Raw genomic sequence first — 15,510 nt, 5'->3', positions numbered from 1 at the left:
GGAGCCTGGTGCCTGCTTTGGATTCTGGGTCTCCCTCTCTCTCGGCTCCTCCCCTGCTCATGTGCGCTCTCTCTCTCTCTCTCTCTCTCTCTCTCAGAAGTTGATAAACATTAAAAAAAAAGTGTTCCCAATGGGTCATCCTAATCTCCAGATTTATCTTTCATGATGTACTGCAGATGATGATCTTTAGTTCTATTTATCTTTAGAATAGAAGATTCAGTTTCTCACAAATTTAGCTTATAGCTACAGATGGGAAGGTGCTCTCATATTTTTTAAGATGAAGTCTTTGAATGATCTGATCATTAAAAGATTTCTTACAAGTGGATCCAAATGGGAAATGCTCACTTTTGTCATGGACTTTTTTGCGACTTCTTGTATGTATTTATATCTTTTTTGAATTAAATATATTTTACATACAATACAATGCATAGGTACTGTGTTTCTGGCTAAATTAGCTTTAAAAATTGTATACATATGTAGTAACTACAATCTGAAAGAAGATAGAGAATATTTCCTTCACACCAGAAAATCTCCTTGTATTGCTTGACAATCAATTCTTCCATTCCCAGCTGACACTTATATCACCACCATATCTTCTTTTTGACTGCTCTTAAACTTCATATAAATGAAATAATATTCATTCTGTCTCTCATACCTCTATGTGTGTGTGTGTGTGTGTGTGTGTGTGTGTGTGTGTGTGTGTTAGACATTTGGCTACATTCACTCAACATGGTATTTTCATATCCATCTATGTTGTTGCAGGTACCATCAGTGAGTCTTTTTTATTGCTGATAGTTTTCATTAAATTAACTGACCACAAGTTGTATTTCCATTCTCTTCTTGATGGGCCTTTGGATGGTTTCCAGTTTGGGACTACTATAAATAAGGATGCTGTGAACATTTTTGAATATACACTTTTGTAGCCTTGTTTTCATTTCTCCTGGGTGATAGTCTAGGAATGAAATTGTTGAATAATAGGATAGATATATGCAGAAGTTTTAAAGAAATTTTCAAACAATTATTCAAAGTGATTTTTATAATTTGTACTCTTACCAGCAATGTATGAAAGCTCCACTTGTCCCACATCCTTGTCAGTGTTTGGTTTTATCAGTCTTCTTGGTTATTCTAATACCTTGAGATGGTGTAACTTTTCATGTACTAATTGCTCATTTGTATGTTGTCTTTTTTGAAATATCTGCTCAAGTTTAGCCCATTTTAATTGAGTTATTCATCTTGTAATTGTTTTCTAGGAGTTCTTTATACATTTTAGGTATGAGTTCTTTCTCAAATATATGAGTATAAATATATTTTTCCTAGACTTTGGCTTCTTTATTGAGATTATCAATTTTTTAAAAAATTTTAGTTAGGGCTTTTAATGTCCTTTCCAAGAAATCGTTGCTTAACTAACTCAAGATCACAAAGATAGTGTCCTATTTTTGTTCCCTAAGAACCTTATAGTTTCAAGTTTTATATTTAGATTTTCAATCCAGCTTGAATCTTAAAAAAAAATTATTCTATGAGGTAGCAGTCAAGATTTTTTTTTTCTTCTTAAAAACATCCATTTATTCTAGTACTATTTGTTAAAATGACTTTTCTTTCCCCCACTGAACTGATGTGGTAACGTGGTCAAAAATCAATTGACCTTATATGTGTAGACTATTTCTGAACTTCATCTTGTTCTATATTCTTCAACTATTGTCTTGATACTGTAGATTTATAGCAAGTCCTGATGTGAGAAAGTGTCCTTGAATTGTTTTCTTTTTCATGATTGTTTCAGTTTATTCTAGATTGTTTGTATTTCCATATAAATCTTAGAATCAGCTTAGTTTCTTCATATAAAGCTTACTAGAAATTTGACTTGGCTTTTATTGAATCTATTGATCAATTTGGAGAGATTTAATATCTTAACGGTATTGAACCTTTCAGCCTATGAATATAGTATATCTCTTCTTTTTCTTAAGCTTCTCTGATTTTTCACAGAAATATTTTCACAGAAATATTTTGTTGTTTTCAGTGTAGAGATCATACATATCTTCCACAACTTTATTCATGTTTGTTACTTTTTTGTGCTATTGTAATGTTAAATTTTAATTTGCTGATTGTTTATTGCTAGTGTATAGAAAAAGATACAAAGAAATATACAAAGTATTTAAAGAAAGATAATGTTTTATCCTATGCTTTTCATTAGATGCCCTTTGTCAGAGACTGATCTCTCTTATTCCTGTTTGCTGAGAGTTTTGATCCTGGCTGGATTTTGAATTTTCTTAAATGTACTTCCTGCATTCTTTTTCTCTTTCATACTTTTATTTTATGTTAATGTGGTAAATTAAAAATTACAAATTAGTTGATTTCCAAATGTTTAGCTGTCCTCACATTCCTGGGATAAACTTCATTTGACTACGATGTTTTACTTCTTTTATATGTTGCTGAATTAGTTTTTCTTATATTTTATTACAGATATATGGGTCTATGTTAGTGAAGGATATTAGCCAATAATGTTATTTTCTTTTAGTATATTTTTCAGGTTTCAGTATCAGGATTATGCTGGCCTCATAAAATGAGTTGGGATTTGTTTCTTCTATCTTCTGCAAGAGTTAATAGAAGACTGGTATTATTTCTTCCTTGAGTTTGATAAAATATACCAGTGAAGCCGTCTGGGCCTGTAGTTTGCCTGATAAAAATGCTTTTTTTATTATGAATTCAATTTCTGTAATAGTTATGGGGCTATTTTTTATTTTGATTTTCTGTTTTTTGTTGTCAGTTGGTTAGTTGTATTTTGCTTGGAATTTGTCCATTCCATTTCAGTTGTTGAATTTATTACATAAAGTTGTTCATATGATTCCCTTATTCTATTTTTATTGTTTTTAGAATCTCTATTAAGCACTTGGTATGTGCTTATCATCGTGGTATCTGCTTTACATAGATTATTTGATTTTACCTGGTTTTATTTAGATCCATGTAGATCCATTAGACCCATTAGTCCTTTCTCACTCCATGGTTATCCAAGTAGCCACTCATTTGTAACCACTCATTTGCCTGAGGAGCATTCCAACTCAGAGTTCAAAGCCCCAGAATATCAAGGGCCCCAGAAGCCACACTGATTTGCGCAGGTTGAAAATAGATGGCCAGTTTGGGCCTGTAGCTGGCCCATGGTATGATAGAGGAGGTTGCAAGACTGATGCATATCCCCATTATGTAGGGTAGTATGAGAGTGAAGCCATCTGGGTAGTACTCTAGGAGAACTTATCTGAAGTAATGTAGTGTTAAATTCTTTTCCCTTTCCTAATTGCTTGGTCATGCAGTCTATTTTATACATGCTACAGATTCCTGCAATATTTTTTATGTTTATTAAAAGTATAAATGCATCTATGAAAATGAAAATTACATTACTGGCAGCAATTATTGAATGTTGAGTGGAGTAAAACTTGTATTCTCTTTCATTACATGAGATCTCTACATTGTGAAAAGGGAATTTTAACTATTTTAGTTATAACCCTTGTCTCTTCTGAGAGATAAAAAGCCCATTACTTTTATAATCAAACTGGAAAGACCCTTATAATCTATAGAAAGGCTGCAGCCAGGGACATGTACATTCAGTATATATTCTTTTTAGTTTTCTCTAAAAGTTTTTTTATTAACAATAAAATAAATCCAGATTTACTTCATATTATAATATCTTTTGTTCAGATACTGTTGAAATTCAAACCTGTTTATTCTTCGCCAGATCTGCCTATTTTAAAAGGCATTTTTAAAAATAAAATATCATAGTGGTTACTGGGGGAATGAGGGAAGGGCTGTTCCTCTGTTCACTGGGGAACACCTCTCCCCGTCTAAATGCTTTGTATACCATTTCCCAACCTGTGAGGCCACTTTAGTTTTGCTATTAACATAAGTGCTTCATAAACATGATTTGTTCATGACTACGTCTATAGTTTTGCTAACCTTCTCCCCAACACTTGCCAGCTTTGAAATATCCTAGTCCTCGAGGTGCCTGAATGGCTCAGTCAGTTAAATGTCCGACTGCAGCTCAGGTTATGATCTCACAGTTCCTGAGTTCAAGCCCCACATTAGGCTCCTCTGTCAGTGCAGAGCCTGCTTCAGATTCTGTGTCTCCCTCTCTCTCTGCCCCTCTCCTACTCAGACTCGCTTTTTCTCTCTCTTAAAAATAAACATTAAAAAATTTTTTAAAAATATCCTAGTTCTCAACCCAGACCATCTTTCAGGAGCCCAGTTGAAGTCCTGCACCTGCCATCAAGCCTTCCTGGACCTCTTCAGTGTTCTTTGCTCATACTGTCCTCTAATTCTTCTGCCCCCCACAAGCAGGATGTGGATGCATTGCCCATACTTTTCTCTCCTTCTAAACTCACTAAGAGGAGGCACCTCTATTGCTGCCTTTTAGCAACTGACATGATGCTGGGTACAGCAAATAAATTTGATTGAAAATGATTTCTCATTTTTTGCCCTATTGAAATTTAGCATGAAATTTTGTTGTCAAATATTTAAGGGGGCAAATACAAATCTGTAGGGCAAATACTAATCAGTAGACCCCCTCCTTTCCAAAGTGCCTAGTCAATTTATAGAAAACATTGGTTCTCTGGGTTCAGATAGGGTCCAGCTGGAGATATCTTTGTCCACAGTACTGTCTTTGAAGAGAACAAAACCTTACTGCCTGCTGTACAGCCTGGGTTTCAGCAGACTCTGAGGAATGCAGTCTGATCACAGGGCACAGAGATTTACACATGTAATTCATTGTAAAGTGAAAAGAAAATGTATTCCTGAGAATGAAAGCAAAGGTTTTAGAGTACGACAAGTGCTTCCACGGGCACCCTGACCATGGAACCACCCACAGAGTGAAAAGAGTACAGAATTTCAGAGAGAAAAGAAATCATGGTTTTCCAAAAAAAAGAAATAACATGATCCTAGTGGATTCAGGTACTCTTTTTGTTAGTTTTTTTTTTCCTGCTATCAGAAAAATGCTCACTTCTCAATTATTCTGGGTTCTCCATGGGTAAAATGTAGTTCTGGTCATCAGCATTATTGTCATTATAATCTTCCTTTTTCTCCTTCTCAAATAACCATTTGAATAGACATAGACAGGGGAGATTTTTATCTGGTAGGATAACAATTTGCCCTACACATTCCTTAAGCAGAATTCCATGAGAAATGTTTATACACCACGTCCACTGAGTCTGTCATGGTTCTGAATTTCTTGGCTAAGGAAATATGTGTGTTCTTAAGAATAGCCCATTTATTTGTATTTATAGGTAAACTCATTATAGTTATAAGCTAAAAGCATTGCCAGAGGTACTTATTTGGGAAGGGCTGAGGCATATGGTAATTTGGAAATAAAGGAAGACCCTCAAATTAAAATGTCATATTGTATACTAATTGGTTTATTGTTGTAATACATCATTTTACCACACACCCTGCCTTTCTTATGTGCACATACCATTTAACCTCTTTGAGCCTGAATTTCCTTATCTGTACAATGGGGATAATGCGTATGCGATCTATTGTGAGGATCTACACAAGGTATGAATAATTTAGCAAAGCAACTAGTACTCAGTGGAATCTCAAATTATTTCATTTTAACCATAAAATAATATCACCATTAGCTTCGAATGCTAATTCTGTTCTATCATATGAAAGGCAACAGCTTACAAATTATGAAAGCCTCTAAGAATTTTATTACTGGCAACTCAGAAACATTGCCTGAGCCCTTTTAGTGGAGTAGAGAGCTGAATAGCAAGGAAGAACCCAAAAGTAAAAACTCGTCCATTTTAAATGTTAAATACCAGCTGAGATCTAAAAACCGTTTCTAGTTTTGCTTGATATGTCTACTTTGAAAATTTGCACCATTCTGTAAGTAAAAACATACTTAAATATTTAAAAATGAAAGAAAAATTCCCTGCTTGTTTTCTCTTGTGCGGAGGTTACTGAACAAATAATATGATGAGTATATTTTACATATTCATATATTCATATGTTTTTAATTTTCACGAGCCAATTACATAAGTCAATTTACAGAACTCTCCATTCTTATTTCCAAAGAGAGTACATATGTTGGAGCATCTACTGTGAAAACTAAACCAAGTTGGAAATAACAATAATGTACTTATTTCATTAATGTTTTTTCTCTTGGCTGTGTGCCTTTTCTCTGTGTAAACGTGTCTGCACACTGGATTTCCTTCTAGATCTGAATGTCCTCACTGGCCATATTGAAGAATGTGCTTACTGTACTGTTTCATTAAACTGCTGTGTTATCGGGTAATTGTTTAAACATAATGCCATAGGACTATCAAAAGGAAAGGTGAACTAATGGCATTTGCAAATGTCAGGGATTATCTTAACACTTTTATTATAGTTTATAAAAAAGTAGGTTCAGGGCATTTCATGGCAATTATTTCTACAGAAATTGGTTATTTAAATAAATTGCTAATTATCTGAAGATGACAGTATTGAAAATGCTCCTAATGAGTTGTTTAATAAGTGTAGCTTGTGGTGGCCACCTACAGGTTGAAAATAGAAAGAACATATAGACTAATTATGCTTAGAAATCCCATATAAACGCCACATATTTTTCCCTCTAGTAACAGATTTAAAGACATTTATCTCTCCATGCCATTTTTTTAGTCTTGGACAGTGTAGTTAGTTTCTGAGTTCTTCATAGATTATGGTTTTATTCTAAATCAATTTTACTTAGCTTTCACAATTATCTCTGTGCTATAATTCATGCAAATAATTATTGCTATAATTTAATCATCCAAACTGGGAGACTTTTAGAGTGAAAGAGGATGCTACTTGTAATTACATCATGTAATTACAAATAAATATGGGTATAATAAACTGGGACTCTTCTGGGCAAACTAGCTTACATGATCACTCTAGTTCTAACAATTACTTACTTCCAAACCTTTAAGCTAATTCCTAGCCAACATTTATATAATGCTAATATTCTTGGTTCTCTCATACATGGACAGTGTATCTTTATTAGTTACAAAATTATTGGCTCCTCTCTCTGTAACTTAATTTATATCCAAACATTTAAAATAAGGAAGTATAACATTATGGTTAAGAGCATGATATTGGCAGTTAGGTAGACCTGGATTCAAATACTGAACCCATGCTTTCTAACTGAGTGATATTGAGAGTGAGGTATTTACCTCTACTGAGTCCTGTTTACACATCTATAAAAACAGGGACAAAAAGATATCTGTGGTAATGCTATTGGGACAATGTATGCAAAAACACATAGGAAAACACCTGGCAATTAGAAACACTCAAATGAGGAGTGTCTATATTGAGTGTGAGTTCGTTTAATGTTAAAATTTTATTTTAACTCCTATTTGTTTCTTTTCTAAGTTAACTTAATCACTGGTAACTGTTGGAAAGCACAGAGCATGTAAAATTTCTTCTTAAATTACCATGACAAAGTTCATGGTGTCCTTGAATTTTGGATTGGAAGATACCATCTATTATAATATTTCCAATAGTAGAAAGGTCATTTCTATTGCATGCTACCTGCTCTGTATCCATCTAGGTTCAAGGGATAGGAATGTCCCAGTGTAGCTACTTGTGCTGCTGAATTTACAACAAATTGATAAAATAATAATAATAATAATAATAATAATAATAACAAAACCAATAGTGTATGCTTAACTATTAGTGCCAGTTGTCTTTTAAGGAAAACATAATTGAAGCCTTTCTCTATGGTTACCCTTTAATATTTGAAGACAACTATTGGATTCCTTTCAGCCATTTCATACACTATGGTGGTGTGTGTGTGTGTGTGTGTGTTTACACACAGGCAGGGAGAGATCATTATGTTCTAGACATATTCTGAGTTTGTTAATATTGTACTTAAAATATTGGATGAGGGACCAAATGTGCTTTTCTGAAGATGAGTATAGAATCATCACATATCCCATCTGTAAAAGTTGCACAACAGAAAATCTGATGGTGCCTATTTCTGTATTTTAGGTTTTCAGAGCATTGTAAAAAATAGTCACTTTTTATTGCAGAAGTAGATTATAAACGCTTTTTATCTAAAGGAATAAAACAATATGGAAGTGTAGATATCAAACCTGAAAGTTCCTCTTCAGTATCATCCCCAGAGATAATAACTATTAAAAGTATAAAACTCAAAATTCTATGCATTTACATGCCCAGATACTAAATGTAATCATACTTTTTGTTTTTAACTGAAAATGGAACCACATCATACATATTGTTCTGCTACTTCAACATTATATCCTAGAGATATTTCCATTAGTTTTAAAAATGTTCTAAGGTAGTGTATATGGGTGAACTATAATTTATTTAATAGCATAACTATTGGTAGTAATTTGTGTTGTTTTCACTATTTTGCTATAAAAAATAATACTTCAAGGAACATCTTTGTACATGTAACTTTGTGTCTAGGTACTAATGGAATGGATTCCTCAAAGTGGAGTTTCTAGATGAAAAGATGTATACATTTAGATATTCCAATTGCATTGTAAATCTTATAAATATTTATTTATACAAATATATGCATTTATAATCATGTACCAAAGTATATCTTTTTTAGAAATGAAATGACATATGAACTACAAACAATCTCCAAATTTGATATCTAAGGGGTTAATTAACCTCCCTGAAGTATTAAGTATTTATCCCCACAGACTTATGGTTGAATGTTTATTTTTCTGATTAGTTTTCTCTGGCTTTGACAGTGATATTAGACCATGGATACTAAGAACCAGGCACTATGCCAAATGCTTTTCATGAATTACATCATGGATTAAATAATCCTCCCAGATTGCTCTGATATTGTCATTAATGTCCCTATTTCACAGATAGGGAAAACTGTTTGAGAGAGTTAAGGACCTTGCTCAAAGTCACACTCATATTAAGTAACTGAGCTGAGACATACCTTGTTGGTTGGACTTTAGAACCTATGCTCTTAGCATGAGTCCATAGGCCATACTGATACTGGTTTTCTTAGGCAAAGACAATCTGAAGATGATTCTCTTCATAAAGGCTGCACTGTCATTTCATAGTAACAGCTGAAAAGTACAGACTTTCATGTCACAGAGACTTGGTGTTTGATTCCAGTCTATCCCTTTTAAACTGCGTGACATCAAACAGGTTATTTATTCAGCTTGAGCTTCCCTTTCTTCATGTACGAAATAGAGATGACAGCATCTACCCTCACAGCACTGTGAGGGTTACATTGCACGATCTGTATGAAGCCTCAGCCTTAGGTCTGGCGTATGGAAATCACTTCATGAACAGTCACTCTTAATCCTTCCACTACCAGCAGCTAATATTTTCAGAAAGAAAAACAGCCCCCTCTTTGATGAATAGTCTAAATTCTTTCGCTTTAAAATAAAATGCCCGGCACATGGCTAGGTACCAAGTTATTGAATATGAATTGACTATGAACATATTGAATATATTATGAAGCAAATAAGCATAGTCATAAAGATATGAAGACTTAGGAAAAGATTCTTGAAATATTCAACTAAAATTAAAACATTTTCATAAGAAAATTTTCATTTTTTCAATAAAAGTAAAATAACATCATAAACCAATTCTTTCTCTCATTTCTCCTTTTTAAATTTCATAGCTCTACCTACATATAACCCTGGATCCTTTTAGTACTTCAGTTTCTGGTTGAATTATGCTAATTTTCTCAGAGGACTTTAATCCATGTGTAAAGATGTATTTTTAAATAGCTGTGCTTCACATATTTATCAGTATATGAGGGTCATTAACATTTTAAACTTGTTTTAGTAAAGCATAAATTTTTTGGTGCTTGACTTATGTGTATTTTATAAAAATCAATCTTTCAACTGCTAAATCCTTGAAATTCTTGATTTGCTAATATTTTCTTTCTTCTATATGATATTAAAATTATTAACAATTAGACAGTCAAAGTTCAACTTCTAATGAATTTATTATCTACTTAATTCATTGTATTTTAATTAATGTAAGCAAATTAAAACTACATTTTCTTTTTGTATACACAGTGAGCACGAGTGAGTATTATAACTCACGTTCTGTTTTATTGCCAGCGAGGGCTATTATCAGGGAGTTTATTGTGGACTTAGCTCTAAGAATTAATTGTGCAACAGTAGCTGTCCTAGGAGTCAAATGATTAGGGAAAAAACAAACAGAATTAAACTCAATTATTCAAAATTCTAGTTATCCAAAATTAGCATATGTTCCACACTATCTTGCCCATTAAAAATTCCTTTCTCTTCAAGGATTTAGTCATGCAAAGTAAATCTCTACATCCCTTTCACCAATAAACTTGAGTTCCGATGTTGTCATTAAAATCCTTGTATATTAGTTTAATGCATGCACTTTGGATTCTAAAAAAAAAACAAAAAACAAACACTTAAATATATTGGTGACTGCCTTTGAGATTTTTGACTTTGGAGTCAGTTATAGTAATCTTACCAATATTATGGCACTGCTGGATGAGAGCCGTTAGGAGAGGGGGCAAAGGGGGTGGATTGTGGTCCTCCTAAGGTTTCAGGGGATGTCAAATTCTACCATAATAGGCATCATGCTTTTGTCTCTAATAAAAGAAAAATTGGTTTCATTACATTACTAAATACGCACCAAAAACATAACTGGCACTGTCAAAGTAAACTGAATAAATGCTCCCCTGAAATCAATTGTTCTTGTGGGTAGCACAGATTAGAATAGCAAATACCTGTGCAATTTTACTTCTGTGCTTAAATCATTTAATCCTCAAAACAACTCTAATTTTATTATTAATAAAATTTTATTAATAATTTTATTAATTTTGTAATTTTATTATTTCATAAATGAAAAAACAGGGGTACAATGAGACTAAGAAATTTTCACAAAGTCACACAGCTTACAAGTAGTGGAGCTAGAATTTGAACCTAAGTGGCCCTGTTGTCTGTCTGATGCTGTAACTAGTTCATCCTCAAATTACCTTCTTTCTGAAATTCATATTAATAGTATTTATAAAATGTATGATGTTTAAATGAATGTGAATTTTTCCTAATGGAACATTTGTACAGAATGAATAGTTGGATTCATATTATTTGCCTTAAAACTACCTCCTAAAGTCACTGGGACTAGTGTTTTGGGTACCTATCCTTGGTGACAGTATGGTTAGGACACAAACTGATTAATTGGGATCGTTCTTGAAAGCTTTTCAGATTTAGTGCAATTCTTAAAAATTGCATAGGTGCTTAATAAACATTTTTTGGATAGACAGATGGACAGATGAATGGATAAATGAGGTCTGAGTAAGGAAACTGATTAAGTCATAATATCTTAAGACTTACATATCAGTATATAATACTATAGTTAATGGTAGCATTTTTTTAAATGTTTATTTATTTTTGAGAGAGAGAGAGAGAGTGTGAGGGTCAGAGAGAGAGTGGGGGAGAGAGAATCCCAAGCAGACTCTACATTGTCAGCATGGATCTTGATGCGGGGCTTGATCCCAGGAACTGTGAGATCATGACCTGAGCTGAAATCAACAGTGGGACACTTAACTGACTGAGCCACCCGGGCCCCAACGTTAGTATTTTTTAAATTGCACTTAAAATGATATTGACTAGAGATAGTATTATTTTCTTAATGATTGATTGATTGATTAACTTTTTTTTTTTTTTTAATTTTTTTTAATGTTTGTTTTATTTTTGAGAGAGAGAGAGACAGAGCTCAAGCAGGGGAAGGGTCAGAGAGAGAGGGAGACACAGAATCGGAAGCAGGCTCCAGGATCTGAGCTGTCAGCACAGAGCCCGACGCGGGGCTCGGACTCATAGACCGTGAGATCATGACCTGAGCCGAAGTCCGGCGCTTAACCGACTGAACCACCCAAGCACCCAGATTAACTTTTAATTAATCAGATTGATTAACTTTTAGTTAAAAAATCTCTGGTGGGGCACCTGGATGGCTCAATCGGTTTAGCCTCCCACTTGGCTCATGATCACGGTTTGTGAGTTCCAGCCCTACATCAGGCTCGCTGCTGTCAGCCTGTCGGTGCAGAGCCCACTTCAAACCCACGCCCTCTCTCTGCCCCTCCCCACTTGCACTCCCTGAAAAATAAATAAACATTTAAAAAAATCTCTGGCTTATTAAAATGTTTTTCTAGAACATGAATCAATCCAAAAATATTCTTTGAAGTGTTCCAAAGAAGACCCATGACCTCAGCACATTGATTTGCATTCTAAGATGTGACTATAAGGAAGGCCTAGACTGATTAGATGTCAAAAGTTACAGTTCATGTCTAGTCCACCAGCTTTTCCAGAGGGCAGCTTTAGAACGAATCAGAGCTCTTGGCAGCAGTGTTGGGACTCCAGTTCATTTGTTGTTTTCTTTGTTTGTTTGTTTGTTTAAACCTACAGCTTGTTTCAAAATTTGGAAATTCAGAATGTCTTGACCTTGATTGGAGCATTCCACGCAGTTGGAACAGGATGGCTTGATATTTCCCATTAGGCATGAGGTTCATCTGGCAACTCCATGTGGATGAGGGCTTAATTTAAATTGCATGTTGCCTATGAGTTCATTTAAGCTTAAAGGATTTCAATTTCTTGATTTAAACCTTTTCATTTTCTTAAGGATGGACTCCACATTCAATTCCTTAAGCCTCTCAAACTGGCTTCTTCCTCCCTGGTCTTTGGTCTAAAATCATTAATTACTGTAGCAATGACAAAGTTGTAAAAATCCTTATCTGAATACCTATGACCCTGGAAATATTTATGTGTTTTAATTGACATATGTACCATTCTGTATAATATTTATATGTATTTTTCCCTTACACTGAAACTTATATTTTTATCTTGAACCTTATTTCTTTATACCTATCATTTTAAAACTAAAAAGAAATTTCTATATAACAATTTAGAAAGATCCTTTTATATACTTTCAAAAGATTTCCTCCCAGAAAACTTTCATGGTAGATAAAAGTCATTTTTAAAACCTATTCCCCATAAAAATGCTCTCTGAGAACAGGTAGATTATATTTCATATTAAATCAGTTGAGTTACAAAGAAAACTAATCAAATGGAATTTATAATGGAAATAAAAACTGAATTTACTATTAGCCAGTAACAGAGGGATCCATTTCTTCATTTTTGGATCACATTTCCTCAGAGAACATAATTACTCTTAATTTTTAAGAATATACCTTTACTGGTTTGAAAGGTTTTCGTGTTCATTAGGTAGATTAGAAAGTTTTAGAAAAGAAAGAAAAACATGAAATAGAAAATGTCTTATTGACCTAATTGAACATCTTCAAATGCCACTGAGGATTTGCTGGTGTTTTTTAACACCTGTGTAATAATGTTGCCCTTTAAACGTAACTGGTTAAATTTTCAAAGCTGTGTTCTGGGATTTTGCCATTTGATGTCCATTAATATCAATTGGAGTATTTGGCCAAATCCCTGTGTACCACTTTGAAATTTTATCCCTTAGTGTTAATGATAGTCTTCTAACAGTGCAGTTACAAATAAATTATTTATCTGCTTAGCTCAAATTTCCTTTACTCTCTAGGGTCAACTAAATGAGAAAAAAAAAAAAAAGAATCCCAGTGTTTATCATTTCAAAGTAACATGTATGTAAAAGCCATCAGCTTAATATGTCCTGAACATATCAGGTATAAGGAGCACATAGATATATCTCTACCTAAAATATTTATTTAAGTTACAGATTTCCTTTATAATGCTTTCATTTAAGTTTTATTCTTACTTCGATATCTTTTTTAGTACAGCTAAAGATTTGTATATATAAATATGTATGCGAGTGTCAGTGTGGGTATGTATTCTTGCTATGCATTCTCCTGTCTACTATGTTACCTCCTCTATGGTTAAACCAGACAGACTGAGAAATCACTGATAAACATTTTGAGGTAGAAATAGGATCTTGGTGTTCAGTTTCTAATTTGCCCTCATTTTTCCTGCCTTATAATTTCAGTGTCCGTTATGGAACTCTGAAGTGTCAACATGGAACACTCTTGACTGAGAGACATTAATATCTAGTGGAAGCTTTTTAAGGTGTGGGAGCAATAAGAACAGACATTTCCATACACATTTTTGGTGTTAATGCAAAAGCATCAGTTACAGATAAATTCAATATCATCTGAGATGCCTATGAACAAGATTAAAAAAATGCACTAATTTTAAGGAAAATTCTTTGCGCTTCCTCAAAGAGAATGCTCCCATAAACACATATTGAAAATTCCAGTGGAGATGCTTGTGGTGGTGGAGGTGATGATAAAGTACCCACCACATGAGGTGATTTTACCAGTTGCTTGTTTGTGGGGTTTTTTGGTGTGTGTATGGAACCCTGGTTTGAGGTAATGTCAAATTCTTGCACGGATAGAGCTATTTTTAGTTCAGAAAATACCTTTATAGAACATTGACTTATGAGTCCACACCAGAAATATCAAATTACATCCCAATATGATGAAAGCATTAATTTACTTCAGAGTGTGTTAACCCTTGAGAGTTGAAAGCAGCTTTAGTGCAGTTAATCATTTTAAAAATGTCCCCCAAGTGTTCTGTCCATCCATGAGGCTTTCATTATGATCAGGGAATAATATATTGGTAATGTCTGGCTAAGTATAAAAAATTAAGCACATACTCTTTAATTACTAAATTCTAGCAATTGTCCATACCTTGGTTGAAACTTTCTAATGTCTGAAAAATTATATTAGGCTCACTAAATTTCATCAAATTATGAGTAATACATGTAAAAAGCAATATGGAATCTGTAAGTTCATCAGCACCTTGCTTGTTTTCACAGTATCTCTATTCACACCAGCTGCTTTATACATAACAGAGCTGTATGTCTATTTATGCACTGTATGCGATTGTTTTTCTTTTTCAAAATCTGCTGTTCCTTGTTCTTTTTAAAACAGATGCTTGAACATTCCATATAATCTTTTACACATTACTGTATATCAAATTGTATTATGCATGTAATTTATGCAGGAGTTCTACAGTTGCTATATCCACTTGCATAACACGTTTGCTTGCAATAATAGCATCAAAAATTTTAAAGTAAATACACATCCATCAAATTAGCATACTATAAAACATGGCAATGTATATGTATTACATATATATATATATATATCTTAAATACAGATAAAGAAATTTGACTTTTGTTTAGGACAATACTACCATTACATAATAATAATTATAAGGCAGTATTTTCAACTAGTCAATATGCTAACCATTGATTATTCTCATTTTCTGTAGGCACAGCCATCAGACCTATTGCTTTGAGAGCTGTGACCTCCATTGCTCGTGCTTTGCCTGGATTTCCCATTTTGGCCACTGGTGGAATTGACTCGGCTGAAAGTGGTCTTCAGTTTCTCCACAGTGGAGCCTCAGTCCTCCAGGTAGTACTTGTGTTTGTCTGCCCCTTCAAAGAGCTCCATCGAACACATCCACTGTAAATTATGTGATAACAAATATATGTGTATAAGGTCTCCTGAGAAAGAGACAGTGTGTGATTAAAATGGCATCACTC

The 15,510-nt window shown here is 33.7% G+C and overlaps 1 protein-coding gene across 1 annotated transcript in view; it reads left to right on the top strand.

Annotated features, from left to right (window-relative positions):
• The window catches only part of DPYD (dihydropyrimidine dehydrogenase), an 851,480-nt gene that overhangs the window by 680,473 nt on the left and 155,497 nt on the right, over positions 1-15,510 (top strand). The window contains exon 19 of the mRNA XM_042997970.1: positions 15,237-15,379. Coding sequence (XP_042853904.1) covers positions 15,237-15,379 — 143 coding nt within the window. The remainder of the gene's footprint in view (positions 1-15,236; positions 15,380-15,510) is intronic.

The sequence above is a fragment of the Panthera tigris genome, chromosome C1 (genome assembly GCF_018350195.1).
Source record: "Panthera tigris isolate Pti1 chromosome C1, P.tigris_Pti1_mat1.1, whole genome shotgun sequence".
NCBI classification, from domain to species: domain Eukaryota; kingdom Metazoa; phylum Chordata; class Mammalia; order Carnivora; family Felidae; genus Panthera; species Panthera tigris.
The sequence above is the reverse complement of the archived record's forward strand: the minus strand, read 5'-3'. Positions and strand labels throughout refer to the sequence as shown.